The 21,252-nt window shown below is 39.8% G+C and overlaps 1 protein-coding gene across 1 annotated transcript in view; it reads right to left on the reverse strand.

The window, feature by feature from the left end:
• Positions 1-21,252, reverse strand: part of LOC122550229 (A disintegrin and metalloproteinase with thrombospondin motifs 16) — a 229,647-nt gene that overhangs the window by 36,370 nt on the left and 172,025 nt on the right. The window contains exon 17 of the mRNA XM_043690988.1: positions 11,434-11,560. Coding sequence (XP_043546923.1) covers positions 11,434-11,560 — 127 coding nt within the window. The remainder of the gene's footprint in view (positions 1-11,433; positions 11,561-21,252) is intronic.

Genomic DNA, 21,252 nt, shown 5'->3' on the forward strand with positions numbered 1-21,252 from the left:
TGGTACCCTTTATCATTGTGGTGTGATTTCATAAGAGCACTATCTGAAACTTCCTCCTCGCTTATGAGCAGTGGGAACCCTCTCTTGGCAGTGGGGACCTGCCCTGCTTAGATAGTCAGCCTGACCAAAGAAGGTGGACTTATGTAGAAAACTAGAAAAGAGGAGCAGGAGCAGATCATTTGAGCCTGCTCCAATATTCAATATGACCATGGCTGATCAGTCAACTCAGAACCCCTGCTTTCTACCCATACCATTCAGCCCTAAGAATTACATCTAACTCTTCTTGAAAGCATTTAATATTTTGGACTCAATCGCATTCTATGGCAGAGAATTTCATTGGCTCACCATTTTCTGGGTGAAGAAATTTCTCAGTTCTAAGTGATCTATTCTATATTCTTACATTGGGACTGAGGTGGTGGAAGTGACGCACTTCCAGCACGTGGAGAGATATTTAATGAGGGAACTCAATTCCCCAGCAGGGTTTCAGAGCTTTAGCTGAATTCCTTAGGTGAGGCACTTTTCCATCGAATGGTTAAGTAAAAATTAACAGAATAAAACTATTGGTAGAATACCTTCTGACATTGAACAGCCAGTTATCAAGCAACACAAGAATAAGTCTAGGCATGAATTTTCTAATTTATGAGGATAGTGAGGCAGCGAAAGGTAATAGACAAAGAGTCAGTTAGACTCAAAACGTCAGCTCTTTTCTCTCCTTACAGATGCTGCCAGACCTGCTGAGATTTTCCAGCATTTCTCTTTTGGTGATTTGCTTTTATGAAAGGTATAGCGTGTTAGTCGAGTGATTTGTACTTTGTAATGATTTTATTGGGAAATGTGCATAGAAAATATTATTGCAACATTAAAATGGCAAAAAACGTTGTGATAAAGCATGTTTCTAAAAGCCTATAAACGACGAACATCGTATCTCATAGCTAAAAGAAATGGAACCACTCAGTCTGCTGACTTTGTGATGTTGGCGTGCTTAAGGCTGCAATTTGACACTTGACACTCAGAATCGGACATTCCAGTCTGATGACCAGAATATTACAGTTTGTCTGGTCTGGTTATTAAGATCAACCTTAATGAGGTAATTGGATGGAGAAAGGTAGATACTTTTGCTGGCCAACAGCCATCATCCTTCACAAGCCTGAATGGCTGCCGCCAGCTATTAAAACTGTTCAAAATGCTATTCATATCAGCTGATGATACACTTTTAACTATGTTCACACTTCTGGAACTCCTGGATCTACAGCACTTCAACACCCTGCAGCGTTTTGGAGCCCAGAGGATTTGGCTAGTCTAACCGCTTTAAATCTTGAGAGTAATCTGACACACGAACTGCTTTAAATTTCCAGTGCCTTACATCCACAGATCCAGACAGCTGTGTTACTGCCACAATGTACCAGTCAAAAGGAGACGACGAAAGCTGGACTCACCACAAAGCTCACCATTAAGAACTGATTTGTCAGAAAACATATATCAGCACTTGAAGAATTTGTTCAATGTTTACTTTTGGTCACTGCACATATGTAATGTTTCCATCTTACTGCAGATTTACGAGGCAGTGATTTCATATACTTGTCTATTTATATCAATACTTTTAAAAAAATTCATTCACCGGATGTGGGTTCTGCAGACTAGGCCATCATTTGTGCCCGTCACCAATTGCTCTTGTCAGGATGGTGGTGAGTTGCCTTCTTGAACTGCTGCAGTTCATGTGGTGAAGGTACACTGACAGTACTGCTGAAGTGCTGGGGGAGTAGTTCTCGGACATTGACCCATTCAAAAGTAAAGGATAAATTCAGCATGTGTTTAAAGGACTTTAACTTAATAAAATTGAGAAAGGAGTCTTGGGAAAACAAAATAATCTGAAGATAATGGAAATAAGTGCCAACAGTAAAGCTCTTAATGAAGAAAAGAATGAAAGTAACATTAATGGGTAGGAAATAAGTAGTTAGAAAACAAAACTCAAAAAAGGATAAACTATTGAGGGTGGGTGTGGAGAATGAATAAGTCAGAATGTGAAATGAGTAAAGGCCATAAGTTAATAATGATAAGAAATTGTATTTTACCCAAAATCAAATGAGATTGGAAAGCAGTGAGATCAATGGAGGGAAGTGTTTTTCATAATACATACAGTCTTTTAATCTTATACAATAAATATAGAGCCCAACAAGAGAAGGCAATATTGCAACTGAAGAAACAAACATAACTACATAGACAACATAGTAAGAGGGAATATGAAAATATTAGGGAAGAGAAGAAAGGAAGATAAACTACTAAATTATATTAAGAAGAAATACAAGACAAGGAGTAAAGTATTATAGACATAAGTAATGAAATAAAAATATTAAGGTCGAGATAAGATCATGAAGGGACACACCTGAAAACTCAAAGGTCATGGCAGCGATAAATTATGATAAATAATTTCTTTGCCTCAGTAATTTCCAGGAAGACTAACATAATGGATATCAGATAGCAAGAAAAGATCAAAAGGAGAGATATGGCAGGATTTTCCCACCCTGCCACCCGTAGGGTTAATGGGGAACACAGCCCTGCTGATTATACCGACACCACAGCCACATAACACTCTGAAGAATGTTCCCTGGCTGGAAGTGGAACTTCTGCCCTTCAAGCAGACAAAGTCAAGTCTCAGAGAGCTGCCATGCAATCTGAATGCAGTTCCAACACCAGTCGTCACCAGGACGGAGAACACAAGCATTCCCGGATTCTAATTCGCAGAGTTTATGACCAGAAATTCTCAGTTGGGCAGAGGAGAGTATCCGACGGTTTGGATAGAGATCGGGAGAGAGTATATGTTGGAGGCAGACTCCGGTGGAGGCTACCTGAGGGAGGTACCACCCTTTCCATCCACAGAAGTGACCTGCCAAGCTTACGCCCATTCCCGAACTCATTGCCCCATCCTTAAACTTGAGACTGACTGTGAAGCAGCTCTTACCAAGGACCTCAATTGAGGTGAGAGTGGATGGGCCTCCATAGGCTGGAGGTGGGTGGGAGGCAGCCAGAAGCCGTTTTGCAAACCTGCCAGCAGAAGATTGTAAGATTATAACTACAAAACAATTTAAATCTGAAAAGGAAGGTGGTCATTGTTAAATAATCAAACTTTTTTTACCTTGGAGAGACAAATTGCATTGATGCATATCAGACTAGACATGGAGATTGTATACAGTTTTGTTTCCTTTACTTGAGGAAAGATACAGTGCATTGGAGGCAGTTCAGAGGATGTTCATTAGATTGATTCTTGAGGTGAAAGGTTGACTTATGAAGAGAGATTCTGGATTAGTGGTGCTGGAAGAGCACAGCAGTTCAGGCAGCATCCGAGGTGCAGTAAAATTGACGTTTCGGGCAAAAGCTCTTCATCAGGAATACAGGCAGAGAGCCTGAGGGGTGGAGAGAAAACAGTGGAGAAGGTTTGACGGGCTGAATAGCCTACTCTTGCTTCTAGTTGGTACATTCTAAATAGTTTGGGAAGAGATCACAAAACCCAGGAATATGTATTTAAAAATCCATTGCAAATGATAGAAGTACTTGAGGAATGAGGGCAAAAAATATGATTCCTATGTTTATATAGGATTATAGAATATGTCTAAGTAATCAGTTTAGTGTTAGTGATGGGAAAGATAAATAAATCTTTACTCAAAGATTATAACAGAGAAAGATCTAGGAATTGAAAACATAATGAAGTGGTGAACACAGATGGAAAGGTCATTCTTGACCATCCTTCCTTAATTCCTCGAGCAAGCAAGTGAGTGCATAGACAACAGTAATGTAGATTAGATTCCATACAGTGTGGAAAAAGGCCCTTCGGCCCAACAAGTCCACACCAATCCTCTGAGGAGGATCCACCCTGACCCATTTCCCTCTGACTAATGCACCTAACACTACAGGCAATTTAGCGTGGCCAATTCACCTGACAGAGGAAACCCACGCAGACACGGGGAGAATGTGCAAACTCCACACAGACAGTTGCCCGAGGCTACACACAATAAATTAAGATTTTCAAAGATTTCATGAAGGTGCTACATGGCAGGATCATGACTAAAGTCAAGGGTCGCAGAACACAAGGACATGTAGGATAGTCTCCAAGCTGGAAACAAAACGTATATCAGTGTGTAGGGGTTAAAGATAGTTACTTTACTGTCAGTTGTTGGAAAGTTATGTTCCATAGGGCATGTTGATGAGACCACTGTTGTTCACCATTACCATAAATGTCTTGGACTCAGGAATTAATGTTAATTATGGTTAGCTGCAAATTGATGGGTGCCATTAACGCAGAGGAGAGCTGCATACTCAAAATGCCCAATGACAGCAATGTAGACTTAATATCACACCCCAGAAGGGTAGCTAGAGAAGTTAAATAGAATAAATCTGACATAAATAAACAGCATCAATATGGTCAGCATGAACTTTCAAAATTGTCATTGAAACAATCTGGTTCATTAATGCCCTTTAGGGAAAAAAAATCTGTTGTCCTTATCTCCTATGGCTCCAGACCCACAACAGTATGGTAGTCTCTTAATAAGTCTCAAAAATGGTCAGGAAATGTGGTGAAAGCAGCCCACCTAATGATTTTGCAAAACCCGATTACCATCTACAAGCTGTAAGTCAGAAGTCACTTTCCTGAATGAGTGTTCATTTAACAAGACACCACAAGTTCCACACCAGGTCAAAACGACCCACTTGATCAGCGTCCCATTCACTGCCTTAAATGTTCACTCCATCCACTGCCAACACAGTGACAGCAGTGTGCACCAGTGCTGGAGATGGAAGGCAGTGATCCAAACCAGTGACCTTTGCCACCTTCAAGGCTGTACATAGATATGAACACAATCACCTGCAAGTTCGTCCCTAGACACGCATCATCCTGACTTGGATCAAAGTAGCTGTTCCTTCACTATCCTTGGGCAGAAATTGGAAATTTCCTCTTACAGAGAGCGATGATTGTACTTACACCACATGAACTGCAGTGTTTCAAGGCCCTGGCACACTATCACCTTCTTGAGGGCAATTACAGGTAGGAAAAAGTTGGATATGCCAATAATTGTAAATGAACAAAATAACTACTTTTAAATGGAAAGAAGGAAAACAAAATTCTATTCTAATGCCTGACTGTATTGATTCATGGCGGATTTTAAGTTTGTGATTTTAGCAGAAACTTGAAATGTAAACTAAACAATTTCAAGCTGATTTGGTTGTTGTTTCCTGACTAATGAATTTAGTAATTCCCAAAGAAGAAACTCTTCCACTGAACAATAGTACCTCGCACAAAGCAGGACACAATTATTAACAAATTATCAGAATTATGGTTTAATATCTTTCAATTCAAAAGCAATCCCGAGGCCACAGCTGAAACAGGATGGAAACAGAAAAGGTTATGGCAGTGTCCTGCAGGAGAGAAGGGGAATGTTGCGCATGTCTGGCTGGGAGGCCACAATTCCTTTTGGAATTGGAGTAGAAGACCTCCTTCCCCTGGCTGCACAAATTATAGAACTTCCTCAAGGAACCATTATGCGTGAGGAGCTGCTGTAGACTTGTGCTTACAAATGACATGCGAATGGTGAAACAGCACCCTAATTTGCAAAGACGTTGAGGTGCAAGTTTCATGTAGATGGCGAAGAAATCAATTTGCTTTTAACTGCCCACCTGCTCAGTTTTTGCTTGGCAAATGGGGTTAACAAAAATACAACCATAGCTCATGCTAAAGTGCTCTGATTGATGAACCATTTTCTCCTAGTCCAAACTTCTGAAAATAACCAGTTTGAAAAAGTAGTAACTCAGTTCAGCTCATCTCCCATGAGATTGTTCCACTTCATTCTGCTCAGCCAACTCAGCAACATTGAAAATAAAATAGCAGCAAAGTTATTTCCAACAAGCCTGTGACCAGTGGCGTGCCACAAGGATTGGTGCTGGGTCCTCTACTTTTCGTCATTTATATAAATGATTTTGATGTGAGCATAAGAGGTATGGTTTATACGTTTGCAGATGACACCAAAATTGGAGGTGTAGTGGACAGTGAAGAAGGTTCCCTCAGATTATAACGGGATCTTGATCAGATGGGCCAATGGGCTGAGAAGTGGCAGATGGAGTTTAATTCAGATAAATGTGAGGTGCTGCATTTTGGGAAAGCAAATCTTAGCAGGACTTTTTGACATGCTTTCCTTTATTGGTCAGTGCATTGAATATAGGATTTGGGAGACCATGTTGTGGTTGTAAAGGACATTGGTTAGGCCACTTTTGGAATATTGCGTGCAGTTCTGACCTCCCTCCTATTGGAAAGATGTTGTGAAACCTGAAAGGGTTCAGAAAAGATTGACAAGATTGGTGCCAGGGTTGGAGGATTTGAGCTATAGGGAGAGGTTGAGTAGGCTGGGGCTGTTCTCCCTAGAGCGTCGGAGGCTGAGGGGTGACCTTATAGAAGTTTATAAAATCACGAGGGGCATGGATAGCATAAATAAACAAAGTATTTTCCTTGGGATGGGGAGTCCAGAACTAGAGGGCATAGGTTTAGGGTGAGAGGGGAAAGAGACCTAAGGGGCAACTTTTTCACACAAAGGGTGGTACGTGTATGGAATGAGCTGCCAGAGAAAGTGGTGGAGGTTGGTACAATTGCAACATTTAAGAGGCATTTGGATGGGTATATGAATAGGAAGGGTTTGGAGGGATATGGGCCAGGTGCTGGCAGGTGGCACTAGATTGGGTTCGGATATCTGGTCGGCATGGACGGGTTGGACTGAAGGGTCTGTTTCCATGCTATACATCTCTCTGACTCTACATGTCTCCACCAGCAATGTTGCAGACTTGTCATTCACTTATCATTTATTCAACATGCATAAGGTGTGGCCACTGGCTAAAAGTCATTCTCTCCTTTACCCTGAACCACCTTCACATTTATTCTTTGGCCTTTTGAACACTATTTCAAGCAATTTATTAGTAAATTTGAAGTAAAGCAACTGTAACCCATCAAGTGAACTAGAAACAGATTTTCATATCCTCCTAGATTTGGGAATGGGGTCAGAAATCACCAAGACCCTGTTCTGAGAAAGGATCACTGAACCTGAAATGTTAACTTTGCTTTCTCCCCACAGATTCTGCCAGACCTGCTGAGTTTCTCCGATCATTTCTGTTTTTGTGTCACAAAAACTTTGTTTTATTCAGAGCACAGTATAAAAATAGTCCTACGCAATCTTCTCAGAGATACAAAGAGGTTCAGGAAGAGGTCCAAACACAATGTTGGAATCACCATTGACAATACCAGGTTGCATGGATTGGAAGGCGGCCAAACATTGGCCTTGTTTGGGAGCTCAACAACCTTAGGGAAGACTACTGGAAACTTGGGAACATTCTGGCAACTGTTATCTTAAATGGTTTGACAATTTTTAATTTTATTATTACAACTGCTATTTTGTTAAGTTACTGCAGCAATTGATCAAAGGGCTCTGTTCTGCAAAGCTATGCTGCTCAGTACATGGATCAGCATTGCATCAGTGTTCAGAGGCATTTGAAAATTCTTCCACCAATCAGAAAAGTGCTATTATGCACTCAAATGCTTAGGAACTCTAGTGTCATGATCTGAAGTGATTGAAACATATACTTCGATTCGATTCGATATACCTCAACCTGAGCTACAAAACCTTCACAAACCTTGCAAAAACTTCGATTTGAATTTAAATAAAAAGCTTGGTTTGCAATTTCCACTGAGGGTAAAAAAAATCATCTGTTCCTGGAGAGCTTTAATTGTCAGGCCGTCTGGTGTAACTTAGGGTCAGTGTTGGGACACAACTATTCACGTTATACATTAACAAAATGGGCGAAGGAACTGGGGGGCATTGTTGCTAAGTTTGCAGATGACACAAAAATGGACAGGTTGTGCTAAGGAAGCACGATTCTTGCAGAAGGGCTTGGAGAGGCCAGGAAAATGAGCAAAGTAGTAGCAGATGGAATACAATGTGTGAAGGTGTGAGGTTACGCTGTTTGTTGAGAAAATAAAAGTGTTGACTATTTTCACAATGGAGGAGGGCTTCTGAAATCTGGTGCACAAAGGGACTTATGAGGCCTTGTTCAGGATTAAGGTTAACATGCAGGTTGCGTTGGCAGTTAGGAAGGCAAATGCAATGATTAATTTCATTTCAAGAGGGCTAGAATTCAAAAGCAGAGATGTACTGCTGAAGCTATGGAAGGTTCGAGTCAGACTGCATTTGGAATAACGGGGTTTCAGGCCTCATATCTAAGGAAGGGTGTGTTGGCATTGGAGGGAGATTCACAAGAATGACTCCTGCGATGAAAGCTTGTCATATGAGGAGTGGTTGAGGACTGCAAATCTGTACCCAATGGAATTTAAAAGAATGAAGGGGGATCTCATTGAAACTTACAGCTCCCTGAGAGACCTGGCTAGAGTGGATATGGAGAAGATGTTTCCATTATGAGGAGAGATTAGGACTGGAGGACACGGCCTCAGAATGAAGAGCTGACCCTTTAGAACTGAAATGAGGAGGAATTTCTTCAGCCAGAGGGTGGTTAATCTGTGGAACTCATTGCTGTGGAAGACTGTGGAGGTCAGTTATTGAATGTATTTTAGACAGAATTAGATAGGTTCTTGATTGGTAAAGGAATCAAAAGGTTAGAGGGAGAAATCATGAGAATGGAGTTGAGAAACATATCAGCCATGATTGAATGGTGGAGCAGACTCAATGGGCTGAATGGCCTAATTCTGTTTCTATTACCTCATGGCCTTAGAAACAAATGAGCTGGTTTGGCCAGTAGCAATAAGCTCCATTTCAGTTGCAATGGGTTATTTTGGCAGCTAAGACCAGGAAAGATGCCTGGCTGAGTTTCAAAACTGTAAGAATCACTTCTCTTATTAGGAAGTTGTACACAGATTGGCTGAAAGTTTTGCCATTAGTAAAAAAAGGATTATGGAGAGCATTTTACCAAAAATCCTATGAACCTGCACCCCAAGCTCTCTTTATTCAGCAACACTCCCCAGGACCTTACCATTAAGTGCATCTGTCCGGTCTTGATATGCCTTTCCAGAAAGCAGCACCTCACATTTATCTAAATCAAACTCCATCGGCCACTCCTCAGCCCATTGGCCAACCTGATCAAGATCCCATTGTAGTCTGAGGTAACCTTCTTTGCTGTCCACTGCATCTCCAATTTTAGGGGCTGGGGTTTTTTCCCTGGAAAGTCAGAGGCTGAAGGTTGACCTTATAGAGATTTATAAAATCATAGGGTGAATAGCCAAGGTCTTTTTCCAAGTGTTGGGGAGTCCAAAACTAGAGGGCATCGGATTAAGGTGAGAGGGGAAAGATTTCAAAGGGACCTGAGAGGCAACTTTTTTCAAACAGAGGGTGGTGAAAGTTTTGCCATTAGTAAAAAAAGGATTATGGAGAGCATTTTACCAAAAATCCTATGAACCTGCACCACAAGGTCTCTTTGTTCAGCAACACTCCCCAGGACCTTACCATTAAGTGCATCTGTCTGGTCTTGATATGCCTTTCCAGAAAGCAGCACCTCACATTTATCTAAATCAAACTCCACCGGCCCCTCCTCAGCCCATTGGCCAATCTGATCAAGATCCCATTGTAGTCTGAGGGAACCTTCTTTGCTGTCCACTACATCTCCAATTTTAGGGGCAGGGGTTTTTTCCCTGGAAAGTCAGAGGCTGAAGGTTGACCTTATAGAGATTTATAAAATCATAGGGTGAATAGCCAAGGTCTTTTTCCAAGTGTTGGGGAGTCCAAAACTAGAGGGCATAGGTTTAAGGTGAGAGGGGAAAGATTTCAAAGGGACCTGAGAGGCAACTTTTTTCACACAGAGGGTGGTAACGTGTATGGAATGAGCTGGCAGAGGTTTTACAACATTTAAAATGCATTTGGATGGGTATATGAATAGGAAGGGTTTAGAGGGATTATGGGTTAAATGGCAGCAGAGGGGACTAAATCAGTTTAGAATATATGGTCTGTGAGGATCACATGAACCTAAGGGTCATCTTCCATGCTGTATAACCCTATGACAAAAATCAGTAGTGACTGGTACAAAAATTACAAATCATTAGCAAAACCTTTTTGTGAGATTATCAAAAACATGCCCTGTACAGACACAAGTATGTCTTTGAAAATGAAGCAAAGTTATCATATTTCGAAGCACTTTTGTTTTTAACAGTTCTGACTATAGAAGGACACAATATTTTATCAAAATTGCTCCATTTAAAATTAACTGCCCATTTTGAAATTTTAACGATTAACTTGAACAGTGGAAATCTGTATTGGAGAAAGAAGAAAATATACTGCGATTATTCACTAACTGTTGGTAGTATGAACACATCTGAATTCTTTATGTTAGTTACTGATAGTTACTGATAGTACCAATTTATTGAGTATGGAAGATTAATCTATGTAATGACCTACTCTTCATTTTTTTCTGTATGACACATCAACTTATTTTATAATCCAAAATGTTAACATTGCTCATTCGTTAAACATAATTTTTAGGTTGCATTTGTGACATTAATCTAATGTATCTGTACAATGTATACTTGCATTATTTATAATGTCTTAAATATTTAGAAAATAATTTAAATTACTACTCGACCATGGGGAAGATGAGAGGAATTACAACATATAACCTACTCGCTGTGTGCTGAACATTAATTTTAAAAATCACACAACACCAGGTTCTCGTCCAACAGGTTTAACTGGAAGCACACTAGCTTTTGGAGCGTCGCTCCTTCATCAGGTGATATCAAAATTGCTCCATTTAAAATTTGATATCACCTGATGAAGGAGCGACGCTCCAAAAGCTAGTGTGCTTCCAGTTAAACCTGTTGGACTATAACCTGGTGTTGTGTGATTTTTAACTTTGTACACCCCGGTCCAACACCGGCATCTCCAAATCATGGACATTAATTTGTAACTGTGATTCATGTATTTCAATGATACTTCCATGCCTACCCCATCCAATATTCCAAATGCTAACGTAAAGTTATGACACGACATGACATCCAAGTTCATTCATGTAGTTCCTGTAAAGTTAAACATTTTTACATTCCAATCTTTCATGTCAGAATTCTTCTCACTCTGTTTGATAAGTCAACAACACTATTAGTATTAATATTTCAAAAGCATATTTTAGCAGTGAGATTTATCCAATGTCATTCACTAATTATTAGTAAAGCTCACAACTTTAATCATAGAAATGTCACATTCTGTAATACCTACTGTCATCATACAACTCAATTACACGCAGCAGACACTGAAATGTAGGAATATCATTGAGGCAATTTGCCAGAGGCTTCATTGCAACTTACGACTTAAAAATTTCAGGATGCACTATCTTCTTTGAATTGCTTTGAAAGAAAAGACAGAAATAACTTAAAGAAATATAGCAAATTACTTTGGTACTTTGAGCTCTTACCTTGCAGGGCATGCCTGTACATTGCAAGAGATGACGCCAGTGGCTGGTCGACTCCATGGATTGCAGAAAGAGAGGTTTACCTGAGCACGAAGATCACGGTAACATGCTACTTTTGTTGCCATCCGACCTACAATGAACAAAAGCACACTTTTATCCATTTCACCCAAGTGTCAATGCTCTTAATGAGATTTTAAATTATGTTTGAAATTTGTTTTAGCAATGTCTCATTGGTGCACAGAATGGTATAATTTAATTAACCTAACATTATGTCAGAGACAGTCAGCTTCCACTATGGGAGAGGATGGAAGGGTGTATCTGATAGGGCAGCACAGTGACTCAGTGGTTAGCACTACTGCCTCACAGTGCCCGGGACCCGTTGTTCAATTCCAGCCTTGGGCGACTGTCCGTGTGGAGTTTGCACATTCTCCCTGTGTCTGCGTGGGTTTCCTCTGGGTGGTCCTTTTCCTCCCATAGTCCGAAGGTGTTCAGGTTAGGGGAATAGGCCACGTTAAATTGCGCATAGTTTTCAGGGGTGTGAAGGTTTGGTGCATTAGTCAGGGGAAATGTAGAGTAATAGGGTAGGGGAGTGGTTTACTCTTCAGAGGGTCAGTGTGGACTTGTTGGGCCAAATGGCCTGTTTCCACACTGTAGAGATTCTAAGATTCTATGACAGAATGCTGATCAGGCATGTCTGGTTCTGCCAGTGAACTGCTTTTGCTTTTTGAGCGTCTGGCGGAGTGGAGATGTAAAAACTGATGCCATCACTATGGTCCTGAAGAAGAATGATGGTTGAGCAATTGAGGAATCAAACATTAATGCACCTCCTGGTTTCACAAAAATAATTTAAAAATGATTCATTTGTAAAACTGTACTTTTTGTTGTTATGATTTTGTTATGATTACTTTAGGGACCCAGTAATTAATTGTTGGCATATTACTATAAGATACATTTCTTTTAACCAACTTGAACTTCATTGAATATTATGGACAGAAATGTTTAAAAATGCTATTAACATAACAGTATAGTTTGTAAACATTTGTGCTATAAACTCAGTTCTACCTTTTATTCTCCCCACATTCAAGAGTTCCCTTATCTGATTTAATCCCTAAAGCTCATTCACTTCGGCACTGCTGCCTCACAGCGCCAGGGACCCGGGTTCAATTCCCGTCTCGGATAACTGTCTGTGTGGAGTTTGCACATTCTCCCAGTGTCTGCGTGGGTTTCCTCCGGGTGCTCCGGTTTCCTCCCACAGCCCAAAGATGTGCAGGTCAGGTGAATTGGCCATTCTAAATTGCCCGTAGTACTAGGTGCATTAGTTAGGGGTAAATGTAGGGAACTGGGTTGGTTGCTCTTCGGACTTGTTGGACCAAATGGCCTGTTTCCACACTGTCCGTAATCTACATCACTGTCGTCAGAATTAACTCAGATTTCTCATCAATGCTCCAGTTATATAAAAGGGTATAGGATTTCTCTGAGACTGTGACTTCTGCACACTGGCTTATAACATTGAAAATACCCTTGGTTATCACTTAGATAGCCACTGTAGTTCCAAACTGCAATAAAGCTGATTATTTCCAGAGGTCCAACTACAATAAGTTTTACTGCCTTTCACTGAGGAGTTCTTCGTGATGCTTCCAGATAAACAAATCTTCCAGTTGTTTTTCTCTTTGATAACCATGCCTTAAACTGAGAATTAGCTCCCAAGCTGCTTCCAAGGCAACAGATTTAGCATTTGCTCTATTCCAGCTACAAGTCTGGTTTTATCTCTTGACTTTCAACATGCTACGAACAACAAGAGACCCAAAGCTAACCCAGTCTCTTTCCAAACATTAACCAATTCTGCCTGTTGTCTATATTCTAATCAAATTCACGGAAATAATTTAAAAAAAAATCTCACAAAGCTTCACCTATCTCCATGGCAATGTGACACAAATGGCCCTGTTGCCAAGTTGAAAGGCAGATTAGCTACCTTTTAATTCCATAACTTTCCTTTATTCTGCAAAATCACATGAATGCTTTACTGAAATAGTTGGAATCACGTCTCCAGTTCATTAAGCAAATAAACCCACCTATTATGCTAACTTACCTGTTAACAGCCTAAGTCAACATGGCCTCATCTTTTACAGTGTAACCTCCAAGCATTTTGGAATTGCATATATGAATGGCAGAGTTAACTTTCAAAGTAAATGTTACATCCTAAAACATAGGCATCATGAACTAGATATTCACAACAGCCTACAGTGATTATAATGTTGATTTCTTTTCCAAAATTATTAAAGCAAATGGGAACGCAGGGATTCAAGAACAGATATCAGCCAATGCTCATGCATCAAAGACAAAGTATATATGGAAAAGCCAGCTAGTACTTGGAAAGTAACGATGGAGAGGACAGATGACAGGATGACGGGAATAAAGATGAGGGCAGACAGTACATGCAAGACAATGAGGGGAAAATCCAGATCATGGTAGTAGAAGACAGACTCCATAATAAAAAGAGTTTCTTGGAGGATAGGTACCAAAGTAGGAAATGCAGAATGAATTGTGCTAACACAACAATACAAATGCAAATTGTTGCCGTAAGGAGCCTGAGAAGAGATCATTGGTAGGGAAGATAGGACTTCAGATAAAGGATGTTGTTGGAAGGATAGGTACTTCAAATAAGAATATGATCAAGAAACCTCAGTTGCTCAAAACAGTTGAAATGTCCTCACTAAAAAACATTGACAAAACTTTAGCTTTCATTTTACCATTACTGCACACACTACTGATTCACTCTACCCCTTTATGATGATGGATAAGTTTCTTTTTTTCCTTACTTTCTTCACCAGAGAACATAAATGAGACTTCAGTCCACCAATAACTGGAGATTAGTTTGGAAAAAGAAGTATACAAAACAGAATTGATAGACTACAAAACCTCGATTTCAGAATAACCTGAACAGCTTAAGTTTTGAGACGCAAATCATTGCTTATTCATGTATTTGTGTTATTCAATTATTTTCAATACAAACATTTCACTTAGTGTTGGCAAACCATTTCAGTTTTTTTAACATCAAACAGCATAATTCAGTAAGCCGTTCAATGTCACACAGCGATATTTTAAAAAATCTACAGCAAGGTCATTGAAAAAAAAGAGCTAGTATGAATAATTTGAATCTAATTTAGCAACATAAATAAGCTCCATCCTTGTTCATATCAAATTCAAAAAAAGCTAAATTATATTAAACATCGAGTAACCACAATTCTTTCAAAACTGTTCTTGAAACTTTTCTTATTGTTAAATATTTCATTTATGCTATTGTAAGCTTAAAAATATTTGGTTAAAGTTAAACTAGATCCAACAGATTATCCTTCTTGTCAACTGGAGAACGGCGACACAACAGCAGGCTGACTAAATTCATGCACCACCCACAAATTCATTATTAAGATTCCATAAAGCCTGACTCGTTCTCATTCCCACTTCAAACAGGACAAACCGAATAGATGCTACTTTACTGACAGAACTGAATAAGGGAGGCACAGGCAAGGAGAAAGAGAAATTAGTAAATACATACAGACTTGCAGCATTTCATCACAAACTTCTACATTGTTGAACTGAAACAAAAAGCATCAAACCTCTCACTCAAGTAAAAGCATTAATCAGGAAAACAGATGTATAAAATGTTTCGTATCCATTTGGTAATATGCTGTGCCCAGCATGTTAATTGATGAAATTATATTTGACATTTTCGATGAATGTACCCATTGTGAAATTAACATAGCCAGTATGTTTGTTCACTTTATAAAACATTCAAAATGAATTGGACATTTTTTAATGAAGGACATCATTCACACATAAAAATACTGAGAAGACTGATCTTTTGCAAGGGTAGACAGGAAAGTCACAAATCATTCTTACTATAGCATTACCAGTGAATCAATTAATGAACATGTTTCAATTTTATTTGCCATATTCTGCCATTTTGTATGGAATAGACATTTTTCACAAAGATTGTGCTTGTTTAAAAGAGTAGATTGCAATGAAACATGACAGGATCTATATTCTTTCCTCTTCCCTTCCAACTGTGAGATGAATAATAGCTGTAAATGTTGGAATCAGAGAATCAAACAGTTTCAGGTGAGGGTGGTGGGGGAGAGATGATGGGGTCAGGGTACAGTGACAGAAAACATGACAAGTGTGGTGAAAATAGGATATCAGAAATTAAGGTCTTGAACACAGGACACATTTGCAGATGTACTGGCCAAAATATTTACTGTGGCAGGGTATTAGCAACGTTGTTCACTGGTTCGACCTTCCCTTAGGAGCTTAAGTTTTTAAATCTTTTATTTACCAAAAGGACAGACTGAAAATACTGCAGTGGGGGTAAACTGGGTATTTTGGAACTGAGTCAATGGGAGAGGCAATTGTACATCTCTTTGCCAATGAGACTGAATGATAGTGAAATGAGCAGCCCAAGAATCAGAACCCTGTGTATCACCGGTAATCAGAAATCTGTCAACCTCTATCTTAAATATAGTTAAAGACGAGGCTTTCTTAGCCCTCTGTGTGGTTGACAACCCCCAAAGGTTCACAACCCTCTGAGTGCAAGGTTTTATTCTCTTCTGGGACCTAAGTGACCTCCCCATTATTTTCAAATTTGACCCCTTGTTCTAGATTCTCCAAACAGGAGAAACATCTTACCTGCATCTACGCCATCTATCCCTTTAAGTGTTTTGTGGGTTTCCATGATATCACCTCTCATTTTTCAAAACTCTAGAGAATACAGATCCAATTTTCCCAATCTCTCTCCATTAGACAATCCCACCATTTGGGAAATAAGGCCAGTGAACCTCTGTTCCACTCTTTCTTCGGCAATATCTTTCCCTGAGATAAGGAGACCAAAGCTGTACACAGTATTCTAGGTGCAGTCTAACCAAGCTCCTGTACACGTGAAACAAGTCTTTGCTACTCCTGTTCTCAAATCCTCTTGCAATAAAGACTGACATTCCAACAGTCTTCCTAATAATTTGTTGCATCTACCTGTTGGCTTTCAATGACTTATTGACGAGGACCCCTAGGCCCCTTTGTATATCTACACTGTCCAACCTCTTGTCATTTGACAAATAATCTGAATTTCCTCCAGCAAAGTGTATTACCTCACATTTTTCTACATTATGTTCCACTTGACACATCCTCACCTATTCAGTAAGCCTGCCCAAATCTTCTTCACAGCACGCATCCTGCATGGCTTTGTAACATCTGCAAATTTGGAAAATATTACATTTTGGCCCCCAACTCCAAATCATTGACAAATGTTGTGAACAGCTAAGGTCTTAGTATTGAATCCTTGTGGTACCCCACTAGTCACAGTATGCCAACCTGAGAATGTCTATTTATTTCTACTTTCTGTTCTCTTGCTCGTCAAACATTAATTGAAGCCACTTCATTACCTCCTATCATGTGAGCTTCATTTTTTCTAACCAATCTCCTACAGGGAATTTGATTAGAAGCTTTCTCGATGTACAGGTATTCTGGCAATCAATGAAAATTAGAGAGACTATTGCTGGTGACATAAAGCTAATAGGTCTGTTGTTCTCTGTTTTCTCTCTCACTCTTCTTGGGCAGTGGAGTAACATTTGCTACTTTTCAATCCGTGGGAAGTTTCCAAAATCTATAGAATTTTGGAAGATAATTACCAATGCATTGGCAATCTCTTAACAACCTCCTTTAAAACTCTGGCGTGTAGATTATCAAATCATGGGCATTTATCAATGTTCAGCCCCATGAATTTCCCCAGAACAATCGTCTTAGTAATAGCATTTTCCTTCAATTTCTCACACTCACTTGCAACTTGGGCCTCAGATTTTGGGAGATATTTGTATCTTCCACAGTGAAAACTGGCACCAAATAGTCATTTAGCCCCTCCGCTATTTCTCTATTATCAATTAAGCATTCCCATCCCTCTACCTGTAACGGACCACATTTCATTTTAACTATGCATATCCTTTTTACACACCTACAGAAGCTTTCACAGTCTACTTTTATGCTTTTGCTAGATTGTATTCTCATTCTATTCTTTCCCTTATCAGTTTCTTGGTCTTCCCTTGCTGTATTCTAAAATATTCCCAATCTTCAGATTTACTGCTATTTCTGCCAACGTTATAGCCCTTCTCTTTTAATCTTTTACAATTTTGACCTTCCAGCCATGGTTGACTGACTTTTTTGGAGTTTTGTCACCTTAAAAAATTGTGTTGTTGCTGCATGTCATAAAATGGAACTTGAAAGAACTATCCATTGCCATTATACAGCTATACCTTTTAATGCATTTTCCCAATCCACCTCAGCCAATTTAGATTAGATTACATTACAGTGTGGAAACAGGCCCTTCGGCCCAACAAGTCCACACCACCCCGCCGAAGCGCAACCCACCCATACTCCTACATCTACCCCTTACCTAACACTACGAGCAATTTAGCATGGCCAATTCACCTGACCTGCACATCTTTGGACTGTGGGAGGAAACCGGAGCACCCGGAGGAAACCCACGCAGACACGGGAAGAATGTGCAAACTCCACACAGTCAGTCGCCTGAGGCGGGAATTGAACCCGGGTCTCTGGCACTGTGAGGCAGCAGTGCTAACCACTGTGCCACTGTGCCACCCACAAATTTGTGCTTTCGGCTGTCATAATTTCTCTTATTCAAATACAATACCCTCGCCTCAGACTGAAAATAGGAAGTTTATAATGTTGCCAAGTAAGGAGCCAGATGATATGGAGTATTTTTAAAAGAATCTGTAAAAGGTGACCAAAAAAACTGATCAAAGAAGAAAAAGTAGAATGAGAGAAAATTGGCACCAGATTGTAAGAGCTACTACAAGTATGTAAAATAAGGAATTAGAGAATGTTTCACCTAAAGGCTAAGGCAGAAGAAATTAGAATGAATATTGCTTAAAAAAAAGATACATTTTATCAAAGCTCTTCATATTGCACTCATCAGGACAATTCACAAGAATACCACTTCAAGGAGAGAACCAACATATGTCGATCCCTTAGAGGAGAGGGCTGATTGGTTTGCAAATGGACTGTGGTAGAGGTGTTGCTATGTTTCTCCAGTAAAGTACAGTAAACTTTAATAGATGTGGGTACACATATTATTTATGTAGTTATGCACGTAATTACTGAATCTATTATTAGTGTCAATTGTTTATGAAAGTCATACTGTCAGGTGTAAATTGTGAGGAAGTTCTGTGGTGGAAGTTTGTCTGGTGATAGTGGAAGATAAAGTTACAAAGAAAGGATTTTGATTGAAGATATTACTGGTCAACAAGGACAGTTTTAACTAAGGCACACACATACAAGATATATGTCAGCAACTGTCCCGAGGTGGAGATTCAACTCAAACTCACCTTTAGCAGCTGGTCCAGGCCAATTCAAGCTGCTTGGTTTCCTTTCACTTTGCTAGAGATACAGAAATCATTCCCATTGTTGGAATATCCATGGAGACAACTCCTGCTCAGAGCTAGATATGACTGCATGGGGTAAACTAATTAGATAATCTGATTAAAATCCTTATATCTGATGGGCCAAGGTCAGGAAAGGTATAAACAAAGACATCAAACAGGCAATTTATACCAGCCAGGGAACAGGATGTTTCTACAGATGAAGTATAGTTTGCTCAGCTACTACAAAGGCAGACTGTTCCCTGGGTTACCAACTTGTATCTTTGGTTATGAATGTCTCTGTCATTTCTTCATATCCCATGATTGAAAATGTGGGGGCAATGTTAAGCAAATTTGCAGATGACATCAATACTGGTAGAGTTGTTAATAGAGAAGAAGATGATTGTAAGTTACAGGAAGATATAGATGGGTTGGTGAGATGGGCAGACAGTGGCAGATGGTACTCAACCCTGAAAAGTGCAAGGTAATACACTTTGGAAGAAGAAACAAATTGAGGAATGGGAGGACACTGGCCATATTAAAGGAACAGAGGGATCTTAGAGCCATTATTCACAGGTCCTTCATGTCAGCAGAACACTTGAATAGGATAGTTAAGAAGGCATATGGGACACTTTTATCAGTCGGGGTATAGAGTATAAGAGCAAGGAGATAATTGGAATTGTACTGGACTCCCCGATCCCAGGGAAAAGACTTTGCCTATTTACCCTATCCATGTCCCTCATAATTTTGTAAACCTCTATAAGGTCACCCCTCAGCCTCCGATGCTCCAGGGAAAGCAGCCCCAGCCTATTCAACCTCTCCCTATAATTCAAATCCTCCAACCCTGGCAACATCCTTGTAAATCTTTTCTGAACCCTTTCAAGTTTCACAACATCTTTCCGATAGGAAGGAGACCAGAATTGCACGCAATATTTCAACAGTGGCCTAACCAATATCCTGTACAGCCACTACATGACCTCCCAATTCCTGTACTCAATACTCTGACCAATAAAAGAAAGCATACCAATCGCCTTCTTCAATATCCTATCTACCTGCGACTCCACTTTCAAGGAGCTATGAACCTGCACTCCAAATCTCTTTGTTCTGCAACACTCCCTAGGACCTTACCATTAAGTGTATAAGTCCTGCTAAGATTTGCTTTCCCAAAATGCAGCACCTTGCACTTATCTGAATTAAACTCCATCTGCCACTTCTTAGCTCATTGGCCCATCTGGTCCAGATCCTGTTGGAATCTGAGGTAACCCTCTTCGCTGTCCACTACACCTCCAATTTTGGTGTCATCTGCAAACTTACTAACTGTACCTCTTATGCTCGCATCCAAATCATTTATGTAAATGACAAACCTGGAAAAACCTGAGTTGCCTGTTTCTTATTCAGTCAGGATTAGAAGATTCCAGAAGAAATGGACAGCATTTATCAGGTTGGTGCAAGCTTTGCAGGCAACTGTAGTCTATCCAAATTTTACCAACTTACTGGAAGATCTAGGCCACTATAATCATTCATGCTTTTTCCCCAGTAGCTAGCTTAATGGAAATATGTTTATAATTTTTCATAATTACAGACAATTACCTGATTAGCCACTCCTCTACTTCTCAGTAGCAATGCAAATCTACTTCAATGGCCCAGTATTTATGCACATCAGCCAAATATACATTATTTGTAAGCTTGAACTGTATCACTAATTGACATGCATTCAATACTGCTTTGTTTGGGAGCAGTAGCCAAATTGTCCAACCCATTCCCATATTCAGTCATGAGCACTGTAAGAAAGTGAGTTTCCCAGACCTTTTCTAAAATATGAATGAATTGGCTTGTACATAAACTTAATCAACAAGTCATCTTATCCTGGCAACTTCTGTCCCACACAAAAGGCATTGCTGACCTTAGTCACAGTAAAAATGTAGTAGCATTACACTTGAACCTTGTGGGAAATCTGTTCTTTGGTAAATATGCGAGGCACCTTTTAAAAGAAACAGAATACAGCCTATCCTGGTTCACTTGAATTTGTGTTGGAAAGAATGTGAAATGGCCTCAAATTTGACCACAGTGACGTGACCTTTCCAACATCTACATGGACAGATATGGATAGGTCAGACCAGTGTTTTCTTCTTCCTGACCCCCACTCCACAGGGACATGATTTCACTCTTTCGACAGCAAGCATTGACAAAAAAAGAAGTGGCAAAATATTCACCAAGAAATCTGAACACTTTTTTTTATCAATAGAAGGATCTCACTTCAAGAGCTGAAGAACATCCTTAAAAAGGTGAATTGAACAGTTTAAATTAAACCAAAGCAATCTACAAAACAAGCAAAGGAAACATTGTTTTATTCCCCCTCTCTCCATTCATCTCTCTATTTTCCTTCAGTGAATGAAAGCAT

The sequence above is a fragment of the Chiloscyllium plagiosum genome, chromosome 5, assembly GCF_004010195.1.
Source record: "Chiloscyllium plagiosum isolate BGI_BamShark_2017 chromosome 5, ASM401019v2, whole genome shotgun sequence".
In the NCBI taxonomy this organism is placed as follows: domain Eukaryota; kingdom Metazoa; phylum Chordata; class Chondrichthyes; order Orectolobiformes; family Hemiscylliidae; genus Chiloscyllium; species Chiloscyllium plagiosum.